The sequence below is a fragment of the Phyllobates terribilis genome, unplaced genomic scaffold (assembly GCF_046119375.1).
Source record: "Phyllobates terribilis strain yellow unplaced genomic scaffold, ASM4611937v1 Scaffold_5__5_contigs__length_657084704, whole genome shotgun sequence".
Taxonomy (NCBI): Eukaryota; Metazoa; Chordata; class Amphibia; order Anura; family Dendrobatidae; genus Phyllobates; species Phyllobates terribilis.
In genome coordinates, this window is record NW_027362765.1 from 83,549,321 (window position 1) to 83,576,170 (window position 26,850).

At 39.5% G+C, this 26,850-nt stretch overlaps 1 protein-coding gene across 2 annotated transcripts in view; it reads left to right on the plus strand.

The window, feature by feature from the left end:
* The window catches only part of PIK3R5 (phosphoinositide-3-kinase regulatory subunit 5), a 140,892-nt gene extending 120,312 nt beyond the window's left edge, over positions 1 to 20,580 (plus strand). For both annotated transcript variants that reach the window (XM_073682461.1, XM_073682462.1), the window contains exons 9-19: positions 567 to 647; positions 3,239 to 3,989; positions 4,117 to 4,273; positions 8,216 to 8,335; positions 8,604 to 8,723; positions 9,495 to 9,588; positions 11,917 to 11,993; positions 12,074 to 12,167; positions 12,577 to 12,659; positions 14,460 to 14,572; positions 15,321 to 20,580. In XM_073682461.1, the coding sequence (XP_073538562.1) occupies positions 567 to 647; positions 3,239 to 3,989; positions 4,117 to 4,273; positions 8,216 to 8,335; positions 8,604 to 8,723; positions 9,495 to 9,588; positions 11,917 to 11,993; positions 12,074 to 12,167; positions 12,577 to 12,659; positions 14,460 to 14,572; positions 15,321 to 15,462 (1,832 nt within the window). In that variant the 3' untranslated portion in view covers positions 15,463 to 20,580. The remainder of the gene's footprint in view (positions 1 to 566; positions 648 to 3,238; positions 3,990 to 4,116; positions 4,274 to 8,215; positions 8,336 to 8,603; positions 8,724 to 9,494; positions 9,589 to 11,916; positions 11,994 to 12,073; positions 12,168 to 12,576; positions 12,660 to 14,459; positions 14,573 to 15,320) is intronic.
* The last annotated feature ends 6,270 nt before the right edge of the window (positions 20,581 to 26,850 follow it).

Here is a 26,850-nt window from a genome sequence, read left to right on the forward strand (position 1 = left end):
TTATAAGTGGTTGCCTTCTTTAAAGCTGTATCTGAACCTTAGTGTTAAAAACTTGGCAAAACAAGAGACAATTTGCATATTTAATTTCCCAGAGGAGCATGCATGGCCTATATAAGTCTCCTCTCATTGGCATGCCAGGCTTGACATGTTACTCTCCACAAGGAGAAACGTTACCGCTTAGACCCCAGAGTTTTCTTTAAAAAGCCCAGTTTGACAATCTTCCAGTGCGCCACAGATGCCCCCAAATAGGTTGTCCAGTTACATTATACACCAGGACATGGCTGCTTGTGCCATGAAAACAACAAATCAAGCAGTACTTACCTAGTTTTGCCCATGCTGATGCAATAACATCTCTCTGTTGCTCCATGCCGGTATTTGTTGACAAGGGTGCAGTTAACAAGTTACAGCTTGTCTACAGTACCTGACCGCTGCAGTCAATCACTGGTAGTATCGGTCATATCGAGGTAGATGGCATAGGATGCCATAGCCATCAGTGTCATGTAGCCAATGTTGTGCTTATGTTACTTAAAAAAATGACAAGTATTTTCGTCCCTCTATCCAACTAGATGTCTCATTAGACCAGTTCCAGCCCATCTGTCTTCCAATTCCCAAGTGTTACACATACACCTGGGATCAAGACAACTTTGGTGAGTAGATAGATATGTATGTAATCTGCAATTAAGTTTCTCACAACTATAGCCGGATTTCACCAACTAATCTGCATATAGTATTGTTCAAAGTAATAGCAATCCAATATGACTAACCAGATTAATCACTGTTTTTGGTATAAATTATATTACCACATGTCAAACAATTTACCAGTTGGTGCAGTAGATTCTAAGAAAACCAACAGACTCCGCATTCATGATCTGCAGGTTTTTCAGTCTGTGTATTTGAATAATTAATTGAAAGGGGGTGTGTTCAAAATAATTGCAGTGTGGAGTTCAGTTAGTGAGGTCAATCATTCTGTGAAGAAACAGGTGTGATTCAGGTGGTCCTTATTTAAGGGTGAAGCCAGCACATGTTGTACATGCATTTCTCCTTGAAAGCCTCAGAAATATGGGTCATTCGAGACATTGTTCAGAAGAACAGCATACTTTGATTAAAAAGTTGATTGGAGAGGGTAAAACTTATAAAGAAGTGCAGACAATGATAGGCTGTTCAGCTAAAATGATCTCCAATGGTTTAAAATGGAAAGCAAAACCAGAGAGACGTGGATGAAAATGGAAGACTACCATTCAAATGGATGGAAGAATAGCCAGAATGGCAAAGGCTCAGCCAATGATAAGCTCCAGGATGATCAAAGACAGTCTCAAGTTACCTGTGAGTACTGTGTCAGTTAAAAGACTCTTGTGTGGAGTTAATCTCTTAGCAAGAAGTCCCCTCAAAGTCCCACTGTTAAAAAAAAAGACATGTACTGAAGCGGATACAATTTGCCAAAGAACACATCAACTGGCCTAAAGAGAAATGGAGAAACATTTTGTGGACTGATGAAAGTAAAATTGTTCTTTTTGGGTCCAATGGCTGCAGACGGTTCGGCAGACGACCCCCAAATTCTGCATTCAAGCCACAGTACACTCTGAAGACAGTGAAGCATGGTGGTGCAAGCATCATGATATGGGCATATTTCACTTACTGTAGTGCTGGACCTATTTACCGCATACCAGGGATCATGGACCCATTTGCATATATTAAAATACTTGAAGAGAGCATCTTGCCTGACGCTGAAGAGGATATGCCCTTGAAGTGGATGTTCCAACAAGACAACGACCCTAAACACACCAGTAAACTAGCAAAATCTTGATTCCAGTCCAACAAAATTGAGATTATTGAGTGGCCAGCCCAATCCTCAGACCTTAATCCGATAGAGCACTTGTGGGGTGACATCAAAAATACCGTTTCTGAGGCAAAGCCAACAAATTCCAAAAAGTGTGGGTTGTAGTCAAAGCATCCTGGGCTGGAATAACAGTTGACAGGTGCCAGAAGTTGGTTGACTCTATGCAGCATAGATGTGAAGCAGTTCTAAAAAACTGTGGGTGTACAACTAAATATTAGGTTAGTGATTCACAGGAATGCTAAATCCTCAAATAAAGAGTACATATTGTGAGTTTGTAAAGACAAATGCAGACACTGGTGTTTTTTTAGAACAGCCCAATGTTCATCTTTTGTTATTTTCTGTAAAGTAGTTAAAAATTATATACATTTCTCTTCATGTTTTGAATTAGAAAAGTGTGCAATGTTCCCAATGCATGGAAATAAAAACTAGTATAAAGATTTTGTGCTTAACTCATGTTTTTGAACACATTGCTATTATTTGGAACACTACTGTACATAACTAGACATGACGAGGCTGGTATACTTTGAAAATCCACGGCTGTACAACCTTTTTGTGAACATTTCTCTCTCTTACATTAAAATTACCAACTTTGACTAGAATCCTAAAACGCTGGTTTTAATTTGAAGTAAATACAGCTATTCTGCTGTGGATATTTAAGTAAGTACACCAATCTCATGCGGTCTAAGAGATCTAGTTAATCATGTATGCAGTTTGTATTGTGAAATCTAGTAACTGATCCACTTTGAGTAATCCAATCAAAGAATACGTGTAATTACGACAACTTCTAACCACAGAAAAAAAAATGATGAATAGATCAGGCAACATGATCTACTGTGTAAATCTGGCACATTTTAAGACGGTCTTCTCCAAAACTACATTCACATGCAGCATTTTCCTGTGACGTATTTTCTGCAGCCAAAACCTGATCTCTTCGAAGTACAAACATTGCGCTGAAAACACGTTTTGCGGCGTTTTTTGCAGGTTTTATTTTGCGCGGATTACATGTGTACTTTGTCTACAGTACATGCTTATTCCAGTTAGTTTTATTTCTCAAAAATCAAAAACGCAGTGTTTCTTCACTTTGTCATTGCTTTCTATGGGTGAAAAAATGCTACAGAAACATTTGCTGGTACTGCAAAAAGCAGCATATAAGTTGCATAAAATAGCTGCAAAAACACTGTATGTCTAACAATTATACATTATTGATACATATGCCGCATTGTACATCAGTAACTGATCTAATTTCCCATAAACAGCTTCCCCCACTAGCCCTATCCTAGCCCACCCTAAAATCACTCAAACGCAAAAAGTCTGCAGACGTTTCGTTGAAAAAGCCATTTATGCCTTTTTTTCTGTTCTGCAACGTTAACAGGTATTAATTGCTCCTTTCCTCTTTGACAGACATCCTGAATAATATACTTTTATCTGAAGAAGACACTAGAGCAACCAGTCTTTCTCCAGAAAATGAAGTCAACGAGGAGGATGACGAAGATGTTGAAGAGGAAGAACTGGAAGAGGTAGAAGAAGAAATTCCTAATGATACTAACCAGAGAGATTCTGTATTCTCTAACACCTCCAGACGTTACGTGTACTGGAGCACGCCAAGTGATGTACAAGAGGAAGCCAACGTGGCCACCATCTCCAAAGACTCCATGCAATTCGTCTCCAACCTTTCCAGCTGTATAGATAGTGGATATATTGAAGACAGTGATGACAGTTCTCAGGAAACACCAGAAAGGATGGATTACCGAGAAGAAAAGGTCAATCAAAAATTCACTCAGAAGATCTGTAAGCTTTTTAGACCAAAGAGCCATCTATCTAAGGGCAAGTCAAAGACTGATTTAAGCAATTCTCCCACCCATTCTATGACAGGATCTATGTCCCACCTGCAGAATATACCGTTAAGACGAGCCGGTAGCTTATGTACGCCCCAGGCGAGACGAGTGCCAGTGAGGTCAAAAAGATCTCAGTCGCTTCCCCAACATGCTCTTGGCGCCCATATCTGGGAAATTCAGCAGAACCAAAAACTGGCTTTAAAAAGGAGACCTTTCCTAAGCACTAATGAGGACTCCAAAGCTTCCACGTTGAGGGTTGTAGTGTTCGGTTCTGATCGAATTTCTGGAAAGTTAGCTAGAGCATACAGCAACCTAAGGTGAGTACTGATATCGGCTTCCTTTTACCTAAATTATGTAATGGTAGAATATAATCAAATCTCGTGAGACCTTGATATTAACCAACTAATGTCTCCTCCATTCATTGTCTACGTCTTCATCCTTCAGGTTGAAAGAAAGTAACTGCCCAATGCTTACTCGGTTCTTTAAGCTGCAGCTGTACTATGTGCCCGTAAGAAGAAATAGTCTTTCCCCAACTGTAACACTGACAAACCCAGACTCCCCCTTAAAATCTCCAAGTCCATCAGTAAAGACTATCCCAGAGGTAATGTATACCCAGCAGTTCATCTTTAACAGTGCATTGTGTGATAAATTACAGAAACTCTGGAAAATAGCAGAATTGTGAATGCAGCTCCTGATGTGAATGTTAGGGGTTTTAAGAGTAACGTGTAGTCAGAAAATGAAATGTATTTAAAGAAGCACTTCAATCATTTTTTTTTACAAGCTAAGCCAGTGTAAATGTGTGTGTAATGTAGCGTAAGTGTGCTAATATGTTTACTGATCGCCGTCTTCCCCAGTTTTCAGCGCAGCTCCGCTCCTCTTCTGACTCGAAGGATTACAATGTGCTCTGCGTGTGAGCCAGCAGTCACTATTACAATGTAAGCCGGTGGAACCACGTTCTTACGTAGACTTGCTCTGTAAAAGCAACTTCCAGCTCGAGCGTAGAACCTAGTGTGAGCCGATGATTCACGTGACTAAGAAGAGGGACAGAGCTGCGCTCAAAACAGGGGAAGCCGCCATCAGTAAGAATATTAGGACACTTACACTATATTACACACACAGTTACACAGGATTAGCTAATACAAAAATGATTGCAAGTGCTTGTTTAAAGAAAGAAAATAATTTTTTAAATTGTCCATTATTTTATTTTTCATATCACTATAGTTAAAAAATTACAATTTTCACACTGGCCATTAGGCCTAATATAAGATTTCTGCTTCCTGTTGGATACACGGACATTAGTAGTTATAGGCTGATTCAGACCCTTTTGCATTGTATTGAAGTATTTAAAGGGTACCTGACTGCTGATACATACTATCCGATGATCCACGGGCAGCATGTATCAGACACTGGCTGCATGATTTCAGCCAAGTATTCATGACTTTGGAATGCTGCAGCATTTCAGAGAAAAACATAATTTAACGGCTACCGGGCTGGACGGACCGAGCCGCACAGGAGACTAGTCAGAAAGGTGTGTCCTCGGCAGCTTCTTCTGACCTGCTCCCCTTGAGTGACAGGTCTCTCACCTCATGCATCAATCACTGGCAGCGAGCAAGGAGAAGCCACCAGGAATTAGTCACTGGCGGCTTTTAAAGTATGTTTTTCTCTGACACACTGCAACGTTTCAGAGTGAAATCTACATGACTGCAATCATTCAGCTAGTGTCTGCTACAGGCTCCCCGTGGATCAGGCAGCATGCATCCGCTGTCAGGCTCCCTTTAAGAGCATGCACTAATTACGGCAAAGGTAATTGTCAAAGGAGGTGGAGTAAGTGAGCTGTGACATCACCTATTGTGAATGGTGGATTCTGTGTTATCTACTGTATATAGAGGTGTTATGAGTTATCATACTGGAGGTGAGCTGTGACATAACACAGGATCCACTATTCACAATAGGTTATGTCACAGCTCACCTCCAGTATGATAACTCATAACACCTCTATATACAGTAGATAACAAAGGATCCACTATTCACAATAGGTTATCTACTGTATATAGAGGTGTTATCAGTCATTGTACAGGAGGAGGAGGTGAGCTGTGATATCATCTATTGTGAATGGTTGATCCTGTGTTATCTATATCTATATATATATATAGAGAGAGAGAGAGAGAGAGAGAGAGAGAGAGAGAGGTGTAATCTGTCATTGTACAGGAGTAGGAGGTGAGATGTGACATCACCTATTGTGAATGGTGGATCCTGTGTTGTCTGCTGTATATAGAGGTGTTAACAGTCATTGTACAGGAGGAGGAGGTGAGCTTTGATATCATCTATTGTGAATGGTTGATCCTGTGTTATCTATGTACAGTACAGACCAAAAGTTTGGACACACCTTCTCATTTAAAGATTTTTCTGTATTTTCATGACTATGAAAATTGTACATTCACACTGAAGGCATCAAAACTATGAATTAACACATGTGAAATTATATACTTAACAAAAAAGTGTGAAACAACTGAAAATATGTCTTATATTCTAGGTTCTTCAAAGTAGCCACCTTTTGCTTTGATGATTGCTTTGCACACTCTTGGCATTCTCCTGATGAGCTTCAAGAGGTAGTCACCGGAAATGGTCTTCCAACAATCTTGAAGGAGTTCCCAGAGATGCTTAGCACTTGTTGGCACTTTTGCCTTCACTCTGCGGTCCAGCTCACCCCAAACCATCTCGATTGGGTTCAGGTCTGGTGACTGTGGAGGCCAGGTCATCTGGAATAGCACCCCATCACTCTCCCTCTTGGTCAAATAGCCCTTACACAGCCTGGAGGTGTGTTTGGGGTCATTGTCCTGTTGAAAAATAAATGATGGTGCAACTAAACGCAAACCGGATGGAATAGCATGCCGCTGCAAGATGCTGTGGTAGCAATGCTGGTTCAGTATGCCTTCAATTTTGAATTAATCCCAAACAGTGTCACCAGCAAAGCACCCCCACACCATCACACCTCCTCCTCCATGCTTCACGGTAGGAACCAGGCATGTAGAGTCCATCCGTTCACCTTTTCTGCGTCGCACAAAGACACAGTGGTTGGAACCAAAGATCTCAAATTTGGACTCATCAGACCAAAGCACAGATTTCCACGGGTCTATTGTCCATTCCTTGTGTTCTTTAGCCCAAACAAGTCTCTTCTGCTTGTTGCCTGTCCTTAGCAGTGGTTTCCTAGCAGCTATTTTACCATGAAGGCCTGCTGCACAAAGTCTCCTCTTAACAGTTGTTGAAGAGATGTGTCTGCTGCTAGAACTCTGTGTTGCATTGACCTGGTCTCTAATCTGAGCTGCTATTAACCTGCGATTTCTGAGGCTGGTGACTCGGATAAACTTATCCTCAGAAGCAGAGGTGACTCTTGGTCTTCCTTTCCAGAGGCGGTCCTCATGTGAGCCAGTTTCTTTGTAGCGCTTGATGGTTTTTGCAACTGCACTTGGGGACACTTTCAAAGTTTTCCCAATTTTTCGCACTGACTGACCTTCATTTGTTAAAGTAATGATGGCCACTCGTTTTTCTTTACTTAGCTGCTTTTTTCTTTCCATAATACAAATTCTAACAGTCTATTCAGTAGGACTATCAGCTGTATATCCACCAGACTTCTGCACAACACAACTGATGGTCCCAACCCCATTTATAAGGCAAGAAATCCCACATATTAAACCTGACAGGGCACACCTGTGAAGTGAAAACCATTTCCGGTGACTACCTCTTGAAACTCATCAAGAGAATGCCAAGAGTGTGCAAAACAGTCATCAAAGCAAAAGGTGGCTACTTTAAAGAACCTAGAATATAAGACACATATTTTCAGTAGTTTCACACTTTTTTGTTAAGTATATAATTTCACATGTGTTAATTCATAGTTGTGATGCCTTCAGTGTGAATGTACAATTTTCATTGTCATGAAAATAGGGAAAAATCTTAAAATGAGAAGGTGTGTCCAAACTTTTGGTCTGTACTGTGTATATATCTGTATATATATATATATATAGATAGATAGATAGATAGATAGATAGATAGATAGATAGATAGAGGTGTAATCTGTCATTGCACAGAAGTAGGAGGTGAGATATGACATCACCTATTGTGAATGGTGGATCCTGTGTTGTCTGCTGTATATAGAGTTATCAGTCATTGTATAGGAAGAGGTGAGCTGTGACATCACCTATTGTGAATGATGGATCCTGTGTTGTCTACTGTATATAGAGGTGTTATCAGTCATTGTATAGGAAGAGGTGAGCTGTGACATCACCTATTGTGAATGGTGGATCCTGTGTTGTCTACTGTATAGAAAGGAAGTGTGAGTCTAGTATAAGGCCAAGTGCCCAAGTGTTAAATTTGTAGATTTTTTTTCTTCAGTATAGATAGTGATATGGAAAACTGCAAAAAAAAACATTTACCATGAAAACCTGATTTAAGCAATAGGTCATTTTGATGACTACAAAGTCACTTGACAAGAAACCTTTTAAAAGTAATTTAATCATGACCTAAATGCCATAATGTCCTCCACCAGGACATGACAGGAACCGAGGAAAGCACTAACGACATCTCTCACTACATCGGGATGTTGGATCCATGGTACAAAAGGAACATCTTGGGTCTGATGGATCTTCCCACATCTGTCCTCTCTCAGGTAATTAATAACAATGGTTTACTAGAGTACTTAGACGGCGATATTACAACTTGCCATATGACTTGGACTCCTACGTACACGTCAAATCCTCGCGTGTAAACCAGCACTGACCGTGGGGTATGATTATTTCTTGGCTAAATTTAATTTTTATTGAAAAGTGTTGGGACCATGAACAATGTGGAAACTGAGGAGACTTTAGCGGTGTTTCGATCACGCAATTAAATGCAATAAAAGTGATAAAAGATGTTTCTCTTCCATTCTCCTGCAGTCCTCTACACCTGAAAATGGCTTAGTAGAGACCCAAAAGATGCCCATCCTTGCCGACATGGTGCTGTATTATTGCCGTTTTGCCAACCGCTCACTACTTCTCCAGTTGTACCAAGCCGAGGTAACCACAATTTCCATCAAACAACTGTCTATAAAATGTTCTATAATGCACCAATAACTCCTCTGCATTGTCATAATTTACTCTCAACATCTACATCAATGTATCATATCTCAGTAACCAAAAGAAAAAAAATAATAACAACCTTGTATTCATTCACTACTGAAGGAAAAAAAACGTCCTCTTGTTCCGGAAGCCTTTTTCCGGAAATTTTGGCACAGAAAATGCTATAATAATTTCTATGTAAAAACGACTTGCTGTTAAAATGTATAGGCTTTTGAGCTTCTTTAAAATATTTTTTCAGCGTTTTCTTCATTGTTTCATGGAATAAAAACAAACAAACTGGAAGATAGCTGTTAAAAAAAAAAAATCGGCAAATAAAGAAAATGCTAAATAAAAAAAGCAAAAAGTAAAAAAAAAAAAAGCTCAAGAAACAACCAGAAAATGCTAAACTAAAAAAGCTTTGGGTTTTCAAAACTCTAGAAAAAGATTCCTTAAGCATCTTCTGCTTTAAAAAAAAAATTCTGAATGCCTGAAACAATGCCAAACAAAGAGAGCAATCTTAAACTTTCACTTGCAGTACCTTGCCAAACCATATGGAGTGCTGTTATGAAAAAAATCCACTAGCAACACACAAAAGCCCAACACTGAGGTCCATCTTGTCTAAGAATTTACAAACGTATAGTAAAGTTCAGTGTAACAATGCAGGACGTGTCAAATTTCATAAATGGATAAAAATGATACACGGTATGTCCCATTTTCTTTTACTTTTAGATAACATTTCATGGAGGCAGAAAACAGACAGAGGTTTTCATCCAGTCTCTGGAAATGGGGCATTCTGCAGCATTAAGAGCTATCAAAGCTTCAGGTAAGGAATGCTTAGAAAAGGGTTATGCAAATGATGAAAGTCTATATGAAAAATATATAGGCCCAGAATCATCATTTGCGTTTTTTAAGTGACTTTTCTTTTCTTGTCTTGTGTTATTTTTTGCTGATTTTTGCGCCAAATTTAACAAAAATACTCTTTTTTTTTCTTGTCTTTTCCTTTTGTTGCAACTTCTTAGAGCAAAAAGTTGCATGACCCTTTAAGATGATGCATCTTCAAATAAAGGGTCTAAGGGGTAACATTTCTCCTTGTGGAGAATGACAAGCGAAGCCTGGCATTTCAGAGTGAGGAGACTTATAAGCCATGCATGTGCCTCTGGGAAATTAAATATGCAAACTGTCTCTTCAGAGAGGAAGAGGACTAGAACTCTAGTGACACCTATTGGAAGCAGCGATCCTAAAAGTCAATATCAACTTTTTAACGAACCTTCCAATATGATTTAGGATAAAAGCCAAACCAGCATCTCAGTTTGTTGCCCCCTCATTAGTGCAAAGTATGAGATCTGATTTGGCTAGGTGAGAGGCTCTGGACTCGGGTCTAAGTGGTAACGTTTCTCCTTGTGGGGAGTGATAAGCCAAGCCTGGCATGTGAGAGTGAAGAGACTTAAAAGCCATGCATGCTCCTCTAGGAAATATGGTCTTCAAATAAAAATTAGACTGATTTTTCACTGAAGTGAGTACTGGAGTACAATTGTGCAAATATTTTTCAAAAAATCGCAACAGATGAAATAGGTGTAACATATGAATGAGAAAAAAAAACACACTCACATTGCCCAAAAAACATAGATGAAACCAAGTAAAGTTCATTAAAAAAAAAAAAACGCAAATCAATTAATAACAGAAAAGCAAACATAAAAGTCACTATAAGGCCCTGGCCCCACTATCAGTATTTGGTCAGTGTTCAGTCAGTATTTTTTCTCTGGAGTGAGAGACAAAACCAGGTGAGGAACAATCAGAGAAAAGGTATAATAGAAACATGTCACCAATTCTGCATTTATCACCCACTCCTGGTTTTGGCTCCCACTCCTGAGAAAAAATACTGACCGAATACTGATAGTGGGGCTGTGGCCTTAGCAAAGACTTTGTCGGTTGTATAACTTGAACGAGGATCGCAGAGCGCTGATCGGACTGTCCGTCGGCTTTCCCGACCCGAGTGTTAGAGCAGCATAGACATTCATGATGTCACGCTCGAGTTGAGAGAGCTGAAGACCAGACCAACCATTGCGTTGCGATCTTCGTCCAAGTTATACCGCTGTCTGTTTCTTCCCTTACAACAATTTTTGCTCCAGAAAAAGGTGCAAAATCAATGATGAATCAGGGCCCATAATCTGGACTCTTTTGGATTTGTGCCAATGAGTGTGAGGCTGTGTGCCCACTATGCGTTTTTCAAGCGTTTTTGCCACGGAATTTCCGCAGCGAAAACGCTTAAAAAACGCTTGGTAATATGTGCCCCATGGTCCCCAATGATAATCCACATGTGCTGTGCACATGCTGCGGAAATTTCCGCTGCAGATTATCATTGCGGAAAAATCCGCAGCATGTCCATTAATTTTGCAAACACGCAGCGTAATTGCTACCATTGACTTGCATTGAATCGCTTAATATCCGCATGACTACATGTACACATGCGGATATTGAGCGATTCAATGTGCGGATGGTACCCGGGTCTGGAGAAGAGTAGACTCTCCTCCAGACCGGGGTACCATAGTACCTGTAAAAAAAAAGAATTTAAAATAAAAAATAAACATTATACTCACATTCTGATGTCCCCCGGTCTCCTGTACGATGCGTCCTGGCTCCCCGGCGGCTCGCGATGGTGTGAAAAGACCTTCCATGATGTCATTTAGTCATGTGACAGGTCACGCGTCCGCTGACGTCGGAGGTCGCGTGACCTGTCTCATGACTAAATGACGTCATGGAAGGTCCTTTTACGCCACCACAAGCCGCCGGGGAGCCAGGACGCATCGTACAGGAGACCGTGGGACATCGGAAGATGAGTATAATGTTTTTGGGGGTTTTTTGCATGGATTTATATAGTGTGACCAAGTTGTCAAGCACTTTTCCAAGTGATGCTAAAATCGCTTGGAAAAACGCTTGATAACCCGCATGCAGAAATGCATGTGAAGAACGCTTCACATCCGCATGTCCCTGGCAGGAAAAACGCATGTACAATCCGCATGTACAATCCGCATGCGTTTTTCCTGCCAGGGAGATGCAGAAAAAATCTGCAGCATTTCAGCATCGTGGGCACTTAGCCTTATAAAACCATAATCAAAAGTTGGCCACGTAGTGATTTAGTGCTTTCTTTTAGGACCTGGCTGCAAGAGACTTGGGATTGATGGAGATCGAGAAGCAATTCCCTTTACACTACAAATTGTTTACAGCAAAGTAGGTATACAATCCATATACAAGTTCTACTAAAATGGAAATGACAATTAGATCACAGCAATGTCCCCATTATTTTTTAGTCCAGCGTAAGTGGCCGAAGCCGATGGAGTGATGGAGAAAAGTTGTGTACATCTGTAAGCCTTAGAAAAGCGTGCAAGACATTCGAAGAACTTGGTGAGGGCCTTAAGATGTTACAATTAATACAAAATATATATATATATATATATATATATATATATATATATTATTTTTCTGGTGCTCAGAAAGACTTGCCCTCTAATTTTTACTTCTTAATGCACTGAATGTCTAAAATTTTATGGAAGGCAGCGACCTGTCAATTCAGGTGGTGATTTTAGTGTATAGTGTTACAATGTAAGGAGGGCAAGTGGAAGGTCACTGTGTTGAAGGAAGAAACAAAATCTCATGCAGCACAGAGTATCGCAAAAAACTACTTTATGGGTTGTGGAATAAATTATGGGGACAGGACTGTATGTGGAAAATTATTGAGAGACATTATAGAAATTAACGCATCCTGGTGTAGAAATAACAATGTGTCTATTTTTTTTGCTAACATTTTTTAAAGATTCCAAATTGGAATGTCTAAATCTCACTGTACGGGAAGTGGTGAAAAGACAGAACTCCAAAACAAAGAAATGTGTTAATCAGGTAATTAGCATTAGCTTAATAAGCATAGTTAATAAACACATACCAATTCCAGGTAGTTTATATGCTCATTTAATTATATAAAATTAAATATGGTTTTCACAAAATCCATGAGGCATATTTTATACACTGGGAGAATGGGAGACAACTATAATACTGCCCCCTATGCACAAGAATATAACTGCTATAATAATACTGCTCGTATATACAAGGATATAACTAATATAATACTGCTCCTATGTACAAGAATTTAACTATTATAATACTGCCCCTATGTACAAGAATATTATTACTATAATACTGCTCCCTATGTACAAGAATATAACTACTATAATACTGCTCCCTATGTACAAGAATATAGCTGCTATACTACTGCCCCTATGTACAAGAATATATCTGCCATAATAATACTGCCCCTATGTATAAGAATATAACTACTATAATACTGCTCCTATGTACAAGAATATAACTACAATAATACTGCCCCTATGTACAAGAATATGACTACTGTAATACTGCCCCCTATGTACAAGAATATAACTACTATAATACTGCCCCTATGTACAAGAATATAACTCCCATAATAATACTGCCCCTATGTACAAGAATATAACTACTATAATAATATTGCTCCCTATGTACAAGAATATAACTACTATAATACTGCCCTTATGTAGAAGAATATGACTACTGTAATACTGCCCCCTATGTACAAGAATATAACTATTATAATACTGTTCCTATGTACAAGAATATAGCTACTATACTACTGCCCCTATGTACAAGAATATAACTGCCATAATAATACTGCCCCTATGTACAAGAATATGACTACTGTAATACTGCCCCCTATGTACAAGAATATAACTACTATAATACTGCTCCTATGTACAAGAATATAACTACTATAATATTGCTCCTATGTACAAGAATATAACTACTATAATACTGCCCCTATGTACAAGAATATAACTACTATAATACTGCTCCATGTACAAGAATATAACTACTATAATAGTGCCCCCTATGTACAAGAATATAACTATTATAATACTGCCCCCCTGTGTACAAGAATATAACTACTATAATACTGTCCTTATGTACAAGAATATAACTACTATAATACTGCCCCTATGTACAAGAATATCACTACTATAATACTGCCCCTATGTACAAGAATATAACTATTATAATACTGCCCCCCTGTGTACAAGAATATAACTACTATAATACTGTCCTTATGTACAAGAATATAACTACTATAATACTGTCCCCTATGTACAAGAATATAATTATTATAATACTGCCCCCCTGTGTACAAGAATATAACTACTATAATACTGTCCTTATGTACAAGAATATAACTACTATAATACTGCCCCTATGTACAAGAATATCACTACTATAATACTGCCCCTATGTACAAGAATATAACTACTATAATACTGCTCCATGTACAAGAATATAACTACTATAATACTGCCTCCTATGTACAAGAATATAACTACTATAATACTGCCCCTATGTACAAGAATATAACTACTATAATACTGCTCCATGTACAAGAACATAACTACTATAATACTGCTGCATAAATACAAGAATAAAAGTCATTTAATTCTGCCCCTATGCATATGAGTATAGTCCTTATATAATACTGCTCCATGTACAAGAACATAACTACTATAATACTGCTGCATAAATACAAGAATAAAAGTCATTTAATTCTGCCCCTATGTATATGAGTATAGTCCTTATTTAATACTTGACCTACCTAAACTAATTCACTATTTTTTTCAACAGATAAGCATTTCACAAATAAAAGTGGACAAAGCTCAGATTATAGCACAGAACAGTGGGACTTTTCCCTTGTGCTTGGACCAAGATGAACGCAAAATTCTTCAGCGAGTTATAAAGTGAGTCATTGTGTGTACAATAGGTCATCATCAGCCATGCGTTCAGCATTAGATTAGCAGACCGACAGTATTTGGAATTTTTACGTGAAAGCACAGTAAGCCCCTATTAAAATAAAAGACATGTACGGTATATACTGTATCTCTCTTGGAAAGTACAGTATATATAAGAATAATTTAAAGTGGTTTCCTCACTATAACAATTCTTTTTTATGGCTGATACAGATGACTGTAATGTGGTTGTATTTTGGCACAATTTTCAACTTGACAGAGGGTCTCATTACTTGAACTTACAATATCATATGTGCCTTTGATGCTGGAAATTCTGGGTCATGGGAAAAGCGTCTGAGCCAGCTATTTTGGCCTTAAGGGGGTTGTCCACTCTTTGACAACCACGTTTAAATGCCAGTATAGGATAACCCCTTTAATATAGAAGCTATTATGAGGCCACATTTTGGTTGTCTGAATGAGCCCTGAAGCCGATTGCTGCAGGTCCGGCTTTAGAAGTCCTCAGTGATTTTCTGTTATTTCTGGCAGACGTTGCTCTTGCTCGAAACGCTGTGGGCTGTCCCTCCAAGAGAACGGTTGCCCATACAGTGGTTAGGGCAGATCTGTAAAAGCCACAGTTTGTTGCCAGTTCTGGGTCAAAGTGTAGGTTTCATGAGGAGGACATTATATTTGAGGTCTATGGTTTAACCAAAAATGGTTTGGAACATGTTACTAATGACAAGTAAATTTCCTTGTGCTCCAGGTGCGAGGTGTCTCCATGCTACAAGCCTGAAATCCGAGACTTCCGTCATATCTACAGGCCTCACTGGTCACAGACCTCCCAGGACCAATTCTGCTCCCTTTTGTGTTTGCCGGTGGCAACGTTCAGTGGTGCTCAGCTGTGAGACGTGAAGACAGTTCTCCTATGTCCTCAACTAATCGATTTTGAACTATTTTCTGATTATTATTTTTTTTGTATATTGATGTACATAAGTGGAAACACACCTTCTTTACGGTACAAGCCTAGGTCCACATCGTGAGCTGGAGGCAATTCTGCTACTTTCTTGAGTGGCAAGCGAGATGAACATTGAAAAAGAAAAAAAACGACAAGTGCAATACTTGTGGGTACAGATTTCCGGAGCGTTGTACTACTGGTGGACAATTGGTTTTTCACAATGGCTCAACGTTCTTGTTGAACAAGTTTGATAAAGAAAGCGATTTTGCCGTAGTCAACAGCTCTTTGTTCTTACAATTTATAAGGCCTGCATGGAAACCAATCAGATTTTCCCTTAAAACATAAAAACAAGTAATTTAAAGGGGGGTTATTCCTACAATCAAATTATTTTTCATAAGAACAGCATCAACATAACTATATATAGAATAAGCCTTACACTAGGTTTCTTACTCGTACCTTTGTGTCATTTTTCATCTGCCTTTGCCCCTTTGTGCTTCCAGCTCCATAAAGCTGAATGAGCAGACCTCTTGTTCTCTGCTAAAACTACACTTCCTGGTAGCACCCTGCTTCTCCTCAGTGCTGCAGTGTCCCTCCCTCTGCTCTTCTATGTGTATATATACATACAGGTTCATTGTAATTGAACACAGCAGTTAGATAATAAATATACAAAGATTTCTTATGTAATACATGTAGATAAAGCACTTATGTTGTATTACATAGACTTATAAAGCCATATACTTTAGACTTTCATAAACATAATCGCCTCTGTAAGCACTGTGCATGAGTTAACCAAAGCCAATGGAGTTACAAAAGTAGGGTAAACACAGCCTGAAGGGGGGCATCACTAGGGTGTAATTACGGCTAAACTATTCAGAGTTCTAAAATTCTTATATTGCCACATTTTATGAAAAAATGATGTAAATTTTTAAGAAACTTATTTATGATCTTGGGAATAACACTTTAAATTGTTGTTGAAGGTGACCCCTTCATTTTTGATTTGCACCAATTTTTCCATATGAAGCCCATCGTCTTTGTAAATATATTAATTCTGAAGTTATACTCAGCACTTAACATTTTTGGAATTTGGAATTGTTCCTTTGTGCTTTTATGTGTATTTATAATGTTCAGCTTTAAATATTCCAACTTTTGTAATTCTAAAATTTCCATTTTTTTGTGGTTTATTTTGTTATTTTCTTTCTCCATCTATGGATTTATAGAATAAGATTTTGTGTCATAACATCAAACAATTTGTTTAAAATATTTTTAGTAAATAAAAAATAATTATTAAAGGGGTTCTCTGGTTTGCAGATTGTTAGAAGAAAAATAAACCCTCCTATGTCCAGTGGGGAGGCTCTACCACTGCTACCGATGTCTGTTATTGTCTGCAGCGCTGATGTCATGTCCCCAGCACCTCATCCAATCAGTGAGGTCAGTGGCTCTGAGCGGCTATTGCTGTCAACTCAGAGAGAGGCACTCAACTCATTGATTGGCTGCAGGACTGTCAATGTGATGACAGCGCTAACGACAAACAAAAGACACCGAGAGCAGTGGTGAGGAAGCAGTGCTGGACCTGAGGACAGGGAGTAAAGCACAGTTTATATGTTTTTAAATCAAACTGCAACCAGGGAAGGGCTTTTCTAAAACTAGAAAACTATTTTAAAGAAGGCCAGTTACCAGGTTAAAAGTGGCCAGATTTTATTCTTATTTTATTCCCGCTGCTCCCCTGAGTATTAATTTTTATTTTTTTTTAAATCCATCATATGATTCCAAAAATATTAACCTTTTTATTTAGACGAATTGTTATGGTCTATACCAAAGAGGTGGTGCTCACAGGGTAATTACGCAAAGCATCCTAAAGACACGCCCCAGATAATCCTGTGAACCACACCCAATTGGTAAAGACCATAAAAATTAGCCCTAAATAAGAAGTCCCATATCTCTGGAACCGAATGCTGGATTAAAAAGAAAATCAGCGGAATAAAATAAGAACAAAAACTGACTACTTTTTACTTGGGGACAGGGGCTTTTTAAGCAGTATGTCTATGTTAGAAGGCAGCATTAAAACTGAATTGTAGTTATTATGAACATTTTTTTTACTGTTATTACTATTAGAACTTTTTTTCTTTCAAAAAAATGTGTTTTCAGTAAAACAAATATTTTAAGAGTCTACAATGCAAATATGTGATTTAAAAAAAATTAAAAACTTTGATTAGATGAGAAGGTACCTCTGGAACTTAGGGTGCTATTTGTACAGATTTTTTCAAGCAGTAGTAGAAAAATATAACTACTTTAATACCATCCCCTATTTACAAGAATATAACTACTATAATACTGCCCCCTATGTCAGGGGCGGACACTGACACCTTGGGGCCCCTGTGCAAGAAATGTGTTTGGGGCCCCCTACTTTTATGGCAAACAAGCTACAGATATAAAATATATATATATATATATATATATATATATATATATATATACACACACAGTCTCCTCTTACTAAGTATATTGCCACGCCTTATTACACAGTGCCCTCTCTTGTTAAGTACAGCACCGTACAGCGTCGGTTTCTCATTATTTTTGTTATTTATAGCGCCCTGTTCTTTATTACATACTGTCCTCTCTTGTTAGATATAAACTGAACTGACTGCTGATGGAGCATGGGAAAGCTTCTTTTCTGATGGAGGCAGCTGATCGACTGGTGTCCTCGTCAGATGCTGCCCCATCAGCAGTCATTTTATATCTAACAAAATAGGACTATGTAATAAAGAGAGTGTGTTGTGACTAACAAAAATAATGAGAAAACGCTGTAAGGGACAGTGCTATATATAATAAGACATAAAACTATGTAATAATGTGACAGCACTGTACATAACAGAGAACGCAAAGTAATAAGTGACCGCCCTTTACATAACTTGAGAGGATGATAAGTAAAAAAGGCGGCCCCTACCTGTAATAATGTCCCCCATACTTCGCTCATTCCAACATGGCCTCCTTCTTGGTATAATGTCCCCCATCCTTATTCGCTTTCTGGCATAATGTCCCCCTTCCTGTTCCCCTTCCTGGTATAAGGTCCACTTGCTTGTACAATGTGCTCATCCTGGTTTCCTTTCTGGTATAATGTTTCCCATCGTGGTCACCTTCCTATGATAATGACCCCCATCCTGGGTCCCTTCCTGGTATAATGAACCGCATCCTCGTAAAATGTAACCTATCCTGGTCCCCTTCCTGGTATAATGTTCCCCATCATGACCAGCTTTCTGGTATTACGTGCATCATGCTGGTATGTGTCCCATACTGGTCCATTTCCCGGTATACTTTGCCCCATCCTGGTCCATATCCTAGTATAATGTGCCCCATCCTGGTCCATTTCCTTGTATACTGTTCCCCATCCTAGTATACTGTGCCCCATTGTGGTCCATTTCCTGTGCCCCATCCTGGTATATTGTGCCCCATCCTGCTATACTGTACCCCATCCTGCTATATTGTGCCTGATCCTGGTCCATTTCCTGGTATACTGTGTCCCATCGTGATTCATTTCCTGGTATACTGTCCCCCTTCCTGGTATACTGTTCCCCATGCTGGCATATTGTGCCTCATCCTAGTATACTGTGCCCCATCCTAGTATAATGTGCCCCTTCGTGGTCCATTTCCTGGTATACTATGCCCCATCCTGGTATAATGTGCCCCATTGTGGTCCATTTCCTGGTATAATGCACCCCATCCTGGTATACTTTGACCCATCGTGGTCCATTTCCTGGTATAATGTGCCACATCCTAGTATACTGTGCTACATAGTGGCCCTGTTCTCTTATCTAATACATAAAAAAAAAATAATACTATTCACCTCCCCGAACGCTCCCACGATTTGCGGGGTCCTCTTCTACAGCTAGCGCAGGTGCCAGCAGCTCACTTCAGCATCCCGCCATGACGCATGACGTCAGTTCGATGCGCCTCCAGTCACAGGCACATCGACGTCAGCTGCCAGCCTCTGATTGGCTGACGGCTTGTATTGCAGCGCAGGGAGCCGGAGGGTCCCCTGCGCCACAATACATTTCAGCTGAATGTGGGTTCGAGGACGCACATCCAGCTTCAATAGTTGCTGGTGGTGGCGGGCCCCCCTCCACCTCCAGGCCATGGTGCAGCTGCACCGGCTGCACCAACAATATGTCCGCCCCTGCCCAATGTAAAAGAATATAACTACTATAATACTGCCTCCTATGTACAAGAATATAACTACTATAATACTGCTCCTATGTACAAGAATATAACTACTATAAAACTGCCCCTATGTACAAGAATATACCTATTATAATACTGCCCCTATGTACAAGAATATAACTACTATAATACTGCCCCTATGTACAAGAATATAACTACTATAATACTGCTCCTATGTACAAGAATATAACTACTATAATACTGCCCCTATGTACAAGAATATAACTACTATAATACTGCCCCCTATGTACAAGAATATAACTACTATAATACTGCCCCTATGTACAAGAATATAACTACTATAATACTGCTCCTATGTACAAGAATATAACTACTATAATACTGCCCCTATGTACAAGAATATAGGTACTATAATATTGCCCCCTATGTACAAGAATATAACTACTATAATACTGCTCCTATGTACAAGAATATAACTACTATAATACTGCCTCCTATGTACAAGAATATAGGTACTATAATATTGCCCCCTCTGTACAAGAATATAACTACTATAATACTGCTCCTATGTATAAGTATATAACTACTATAATACTGCTCCTATGTACAAGAACATAATACTGCTGAATCATGGAGAAAAACCATCTCACCCTTGGAGTATGTGCACAGACAAGATGCAGCATTCTAAACTGCCTGTTTTAGGAAAACATTTTCTGAAAAGGATTAACCTGTTTAATCACTGGATCATTTTATGTATTGTTTTATTTATAAATAGTGTATAATATTAATTTGTATCTATTTTTGGGGGGTGGTGTGTGGGAGTTACAATGCAGTGTACATCTTTGTAATTATCGCATTAATTTAAATGAATTATGAAATACCTAAAATAAATTCTAACAAAAACATGCCCATGTTTTTCTAAGCTATAAATGTGTTGTTTTTTCCATCATCTCTTAGGCTGAGTTCACACGATGCGTATTTCATGCGTTTCCGCGGCGTTTTTGCAGTTGCGTAAACGCCGCGGAAACGCATGAAAAACGCATGGTAGAAGGGAAGCAATGTTCCCCAATTGAAATCCGCATGTGCTGTGCCCATGATGTGGATTTTTCCGCAGCGCGGTCAAAAATCCGCAGCATGTCAATTAATTTTGCGGAAACGCGGCGATTTCGCCGCCATTGACTTGCATTAGAACGCGCCAATTCCGCAAGACTGCATTTGTACTTGCGTTATTGGCGCGTTCTAATGTGCGGATGGTACCCGGGTGTGGAGGAGAGGAGAGTCTCATCCACACCCAGGTACCATTAAAAAAGCTGTAAAACAAGAATAAAATAAAAAATAAATGTATTCTTACCTTCTGTCGGCCCGCGCTCCGCTCCTGCTTGGTTCCCGGCACTTGCAGTGAGTTGTAGGACCTGCGGTGACGTCTGAGTCATGTGACGGGTCACGTGACGCTGACGTCGGCAGGTCTTTCAATTCAAAGTTGCCGGCAGCCGGGAACTTTGTAAAGCAGGACAGCGCGGGCCATCGGAGGTAAGTATATACACTCTCTCGGGTCACACTATATAAATCCATGCTGTTTGCATGGATTTATATAGTGTGACCTAGTTGTCAAGCACTTTCCAGGTGATGCTAAAATCGCCTGGAAAGCGCTTGTCAATCTGCATGCGGAAACGCATGTCAACCTGCATGTGGATCCGCATGTATTCTGCAGGAAAAACGCATGTACAATCTGCATGCGTTTTTTCTGCCAGGGAGATGCAGAAATGATGCAGAAATTTTCTGCTTCATTTCTGCATCGTGTGCACATACCCTTAGGGTTATATTTACAGATACTTGGATTGATCCAATGATCATATAGAGTATTAACCCCTTCCCGACATTGGACTCATCGATACGTCCTGGTGATCGTGCAAGCACAGGAGCAGAGCCCGCTAGATCTCTGCCGGGAACTCAGCTTAAGTGATAGCTGAGACCCGGCTGTCACTGCCCGCACAGCTCCCAGGCTGTTTAACCCCCTAAATGTTGTGATCAATAGCAATCGCAGCATTTAGGAGGTTTGGAGAGAGAGGGGGCTCCTTCTCCAGTCCGATTGCGCCCCGCGACGTCATCGCGAGGGCCCGATCTTTGCTATGGCAAACAGAGGTCAAATGACGACCTCTGGGTCAACCAGATACGGTGGCCTGTTTAGACCATGCCAGCATTATGGTCTAAAAGGCGATCTGTCAGGGCAGTACTGACAGGTATAATGCATTGCAGTGCTGGTGCATTGCAATGCATCATACCAGCCATCAGAGTGATAAAAGTTAAAGTCCCATAGAGGGACTAAGTAAAAAAGTGAAGAAAAAAAATATATAAAAAAAAAATAATCACAAAATAAAGAACAAAAAAAATGAAAAAAATATTACACCAATAAATACATATATTTATGTAAAAGCAAAAATAAAAAAAAAATGTACACATATTTGGTATCGCCACGTCCAGACCTATAAAACAATCGCACTAGTTAACCCCTTCAGTGAGCAGTGTAAAAAAAATACATAAAGTGGCAAAAATGCTTTTTCATCATACCGCCGAACAAAAAGTAGAATAAAACACTATAAGAAGAATGTAAATGAAGATAGTATCGCTGAAAATGCCATCTTGTTCCGCAAAAAAAAAGCCACCATACAGCTCAGTCAGCGGAGAAATAAAAAAATGAAAGCCCTCAGAATACAGCGATGCAAAAACTATTCTTTTTTTCTAAAAAATTGTTTTTATTGACTAAGAGCGGCAAAACATAAAAAAAATTATAAAAATTTGGTATTGCTGTAATCACACTACCCGAAGAATAAAGCTGCCTTATCACTTTTACCATATGTTGAACAGCATAAAAAATCCTTAATTTCTGTTTTTTGTTCATTCTGACTCCCAAAAATTTGAAATAGAAAGTGATCAAAAATGTTTTGTGCCCAAAAATGATACTAATATAAACATCGACTAGTACCGCAAAAAAACAAACCCTCACATAACTCTGTTGGCAGAAATATAGAAAATTATAGCTCTCAAAATATGGCGATGCAAAAACTTTGATTTGTAAAAAAAAAATCATTTTTTAGTGTGTGATAGCAGCCAAACCTTAGAAAACGATATAAATCTGGTATCGCTGTAATCACACTGACCAGAAGAATAAAACAATCTAATCACTTATACCGCATGAGGAACGGCGTAAAAAATAAATAAAACTAATTCTTCGCCTGCTGTTGATTTGTTTACTCTGCCTCCCAAAGATCGCAGTAAGGCTCAGCTCAAATTTATCCTGCGCTCTGTGCGGAGCGCTTACACCGGAGTTTACGTGTAAATCTCTGAAAAACGTAATTCAGACTGAACCGCCAGAGGAAAATTCCCTATAATGAGGCAGATAGAGACTGTGGACGCCATCCGTCCTATGATTCGGCAATTTCTGACTTTTTAAGCATGCATAAAAGCACGGTCGGCCACAGTTTTGTGCACCTCTGGAAAGAAGGACACTGCTGAAAAGAGGCCAGACAGAATCCAGAGTAACGCTGCTGCCTCATTATAGAGAATGGACCTGTCAGTGGTTTCATCTGAATCACGTCATTTGGAGACTTAGATGGATGAAAACCCCGATGTAAGTACTCAGCGTAGAGCGCAGGATAAATGTGATCCAAAATGTTATGTAACATGTTCTCAATAAAAGCTTCAACTCAATCCACAAAAAAAAGCAAGTCCTTACTAAGGTCCGTCATCAGTCAATAGAAATATAGGGGGCTTACATGTTACTGGTAATACAAAGGCTATATAAACTAAAGGGCAGACATTTTAAAATTATATATTTATTAAGATATAAAGTTAAAAACATACCAAACAATTGTGCAAAAAAAAAAAAAAAAAACAACCCGACCCACAGACTGAACGTTGTACCCTAATTACCAATCAAACAGAAAAACCTCCCAACCAATAACCTAGGTTATGATCATGGTTCAGCCTCCCATCTACTGTTAGTAGTCATATTGTCCGAGGTCAGCCTATACTCTCCCAGGTATTCCTAAACAAGCAATATATTGGTTAGATGATTTTCAGTATGATATATACTGTATCTATAACCATCCACTCAAAGTAAGACGCCAAGTACCCAATTTCAACTATAACCATCCATTCAGATGAAAAATGCTTAATGCCCGAAAAATGCTTAATGCCCGACGCATTTCGCCAGTTACTGTCGTAGCGGCTCTTCAGGGGCAACACAAGTTAACAAGCCAATGTTATGTATAACACGTTACAGATAACAGTTTCTGTTTACTCCACTGAGAAATCAACATATAAACCTTCTTCCAGTGTCTCTCTTGCTGCAGCTTTTATTTAGAGATTCATCTAGTGTTCCCCATGACCTAAGGAGACAGAAGAGGAGCAGTGGTAGTTCATCTAATATTCCCCATGACAGTAGAAAAAAAAAATTATTATAATTAGCCCGTGCCTCTGTGGCCCATATATTACATAAAAATGAGACATACCTATAGAAGTTGCTATTCCATCATCATTTATAAACACTCATCAGATCAGAGCCAATACTCCTTTTGATGATATCGACCTGAGTTTGTCCTGCTCCATCCAGGACCCCTCAGGATTGATTTCTCTCCTAGACAGATAAACATAATGTTTTATGAGTTCCACTATCGAGCCCCTGGTGTTAGAACCCTCCTGTTAGTTTTTTCTATTTTGCTGGTCACATGACTTTTTGCCTATTTAATCTAGCTCCGCCCTCCTGGCCTTGCTGGACTTCAGTATTACATTTACTCTTAAGCTAGCCAGGTGCCTTGTACCTTACTCTGTAGTTTGCTTGGTCTTTTGACCACTAGTACTTCTGTTTGTTTGTTTGTCTTTGCTCTGCTACAATTTCTGCTAGGGGAGGTGTCCAACTATATCCCAGTCCTTAGTTCTTGTAGGGACCCCTCCCTTATATCTATAGGTCTGCGTTCAGACTAGCCAAGGACTTAGGCAGGTCTGTTCACAAGGAACAGGTCCCCCGCTGCATCGTAGGGAATCAGCTTAGTCCTATTGTAGGGACAGTTTTCCTATCTTTCCTTAGTGTTTGAAGCAGTTCATAACAGTAAGTCCAGCCCAAAAATAAAACACTCTAAGGAAAGAAATCCTGATTTCAGCATGGTGTCGGTTCAGGAGTTGGCTCAACGCCTGCAGGGACTGTCTTTGGAGCTGTCCTGGAGTGCATTTTGTCGAACCGAAGGTAGGACTGCCAGATTTTTTTTTATGGTAAACGGCAAGATTTTTTTTCCTTTAAAAACGCTTGTTTATTATATTTTCGTTTAAGACCCAGATCCTCGGGGAATGAATCACAGCGCATTGGGTTTATAATGTCACTTTTGCGCAAAGAACCACAGGGATGGGCCTTTTCTCTACAACCTAATGATCTGTGTTTTAGATCTGTGGAAGATTTTTTTTCTGCTATGGGGTTGTTGTATGATGATCCTGATCGAGTCTCATCTGCTGAAACTGAATTAAGACGTTTGAAGCAGGGATCAGGTGATGTGGAAAATTATTGTACATACTTCAGAAGATGGTCGGCTGAAGTGGAATGGAATGACTCAGCATTAAAATGTTTGTTTCTTGATGGTCTAGGTGAAAGGGTTAAGGATCTGCTGATTGCCTTCCCAAAACCTGGAACCTTGCAGGAGGCAATGCAATTAGCCATACGTGTGGACAGGAGACTGCGTGCTAGGAGTAATGAAGAGAAATCTACTGCTATGGCAGCTCCTAGTTTTCAGAGGGTCTGTTCGGAGGGTGGAGAACCGATGGAGATTGGGGCGATGTCACCCCACTCTCAGGAAAAAGACCGCAGGTTTGCTAAAGGATTGTGTTTTTATTGCGGTAAATCTGACCACTTTATTAAGAACTGTGTGCTTTGTTTGAACAAAGAAAAAAAAAAAAAGAGGTCAGTTATGCCCGCATAGCTTGTTTAAACTCAAAAGGAGTATTTCTTTCTGGAAGCACCTCATTCCAGGAGGAGTTGATAGAATTTCGGGTATTTGTGGATTGTGGTTCTACACTCAATGTGATTGATGAGGGTTTTTTGGAAAAATTTAAATTAGAATCCAAACTTTTGTCATCTCCTATTTCTGTGGTTGCTGTTGATGGCTCTCCCTTGAAAGGTATTACTCACAAGGTTTTTGAATTTCCCCTCACCATTAATGGTATCCACCAAGAGAATTTGGATTTGGCGGTATTAAATAATTTGCCTGCTCCAGTGGTTTTGGGGTTACCTTGGTTAAAATTGCACAATCCTGTACTGGACTGGTCTACCAATGAAATTAAGTCTTGGAGTCCTAAGTGTTATGATAGATGTTGCAACGGTCGCATTGCTGCTGTGGAAAGAGGGGAATTACCTGTACCTATTCAGGATTTTTGGAAGGTTTTTTCTGAGGAGGAGTCGCAAGTTTTGCCTCCTCATAGGGACTATGATTGTACTATTGAGTTTGTCCCTGGAGCAACTCTTCCCAAGAGTCGCTTATTTAATCTTACAATCCCTGAGAGAAAGGCCTTGGAGGAATACATACAGACAAACTTGGCCGCCGGTCACATTAGACCTTCTAAGTCACCTGTGGCTGTTGGATTCTTTTTTGTAAAAAAAAAAGGACGGCGGTTTACGTCCATGTCTGGACTTTCGCGAAATTAATAAAATTACAGTACGCAATTCCTACCCACTGCCATTAATTCCTGACTTGTTCAACCAGTTAGTGGGGGCCAAGTGGTTCTCTAAGATTGATCTCCGGGGGGCATACAATTTGTTACGTATGAAGGAAGGTGATGAGTGGAAAACTGCTTTTAACACTCCAGTGGGTCATTTTGAGAATCTGGTTATGCCCTTTGGTCTTACCAATGCACCAGCATTTTTTTCAGAACCTTATTAATGACATCCTGAGACCTTTGATTGGTAAGAATGTGGTGGTGTATTTGGATGACATTTTGATTTATTCGCCAGATCTGGAGTCTCATTGGCAGAGCGTACGTGAGGTATTGCAGTTGTTAAGCGACAATTCACTTTTTGCTAAGCTGGAGAAATGTGAGTTCGCTGTGCAGAGAATTAGTTTTTTGGGCTACATTATCTCCAGCGAGGGCTTTGAGATGGACCCGGTGAAGGTTCAGGCGG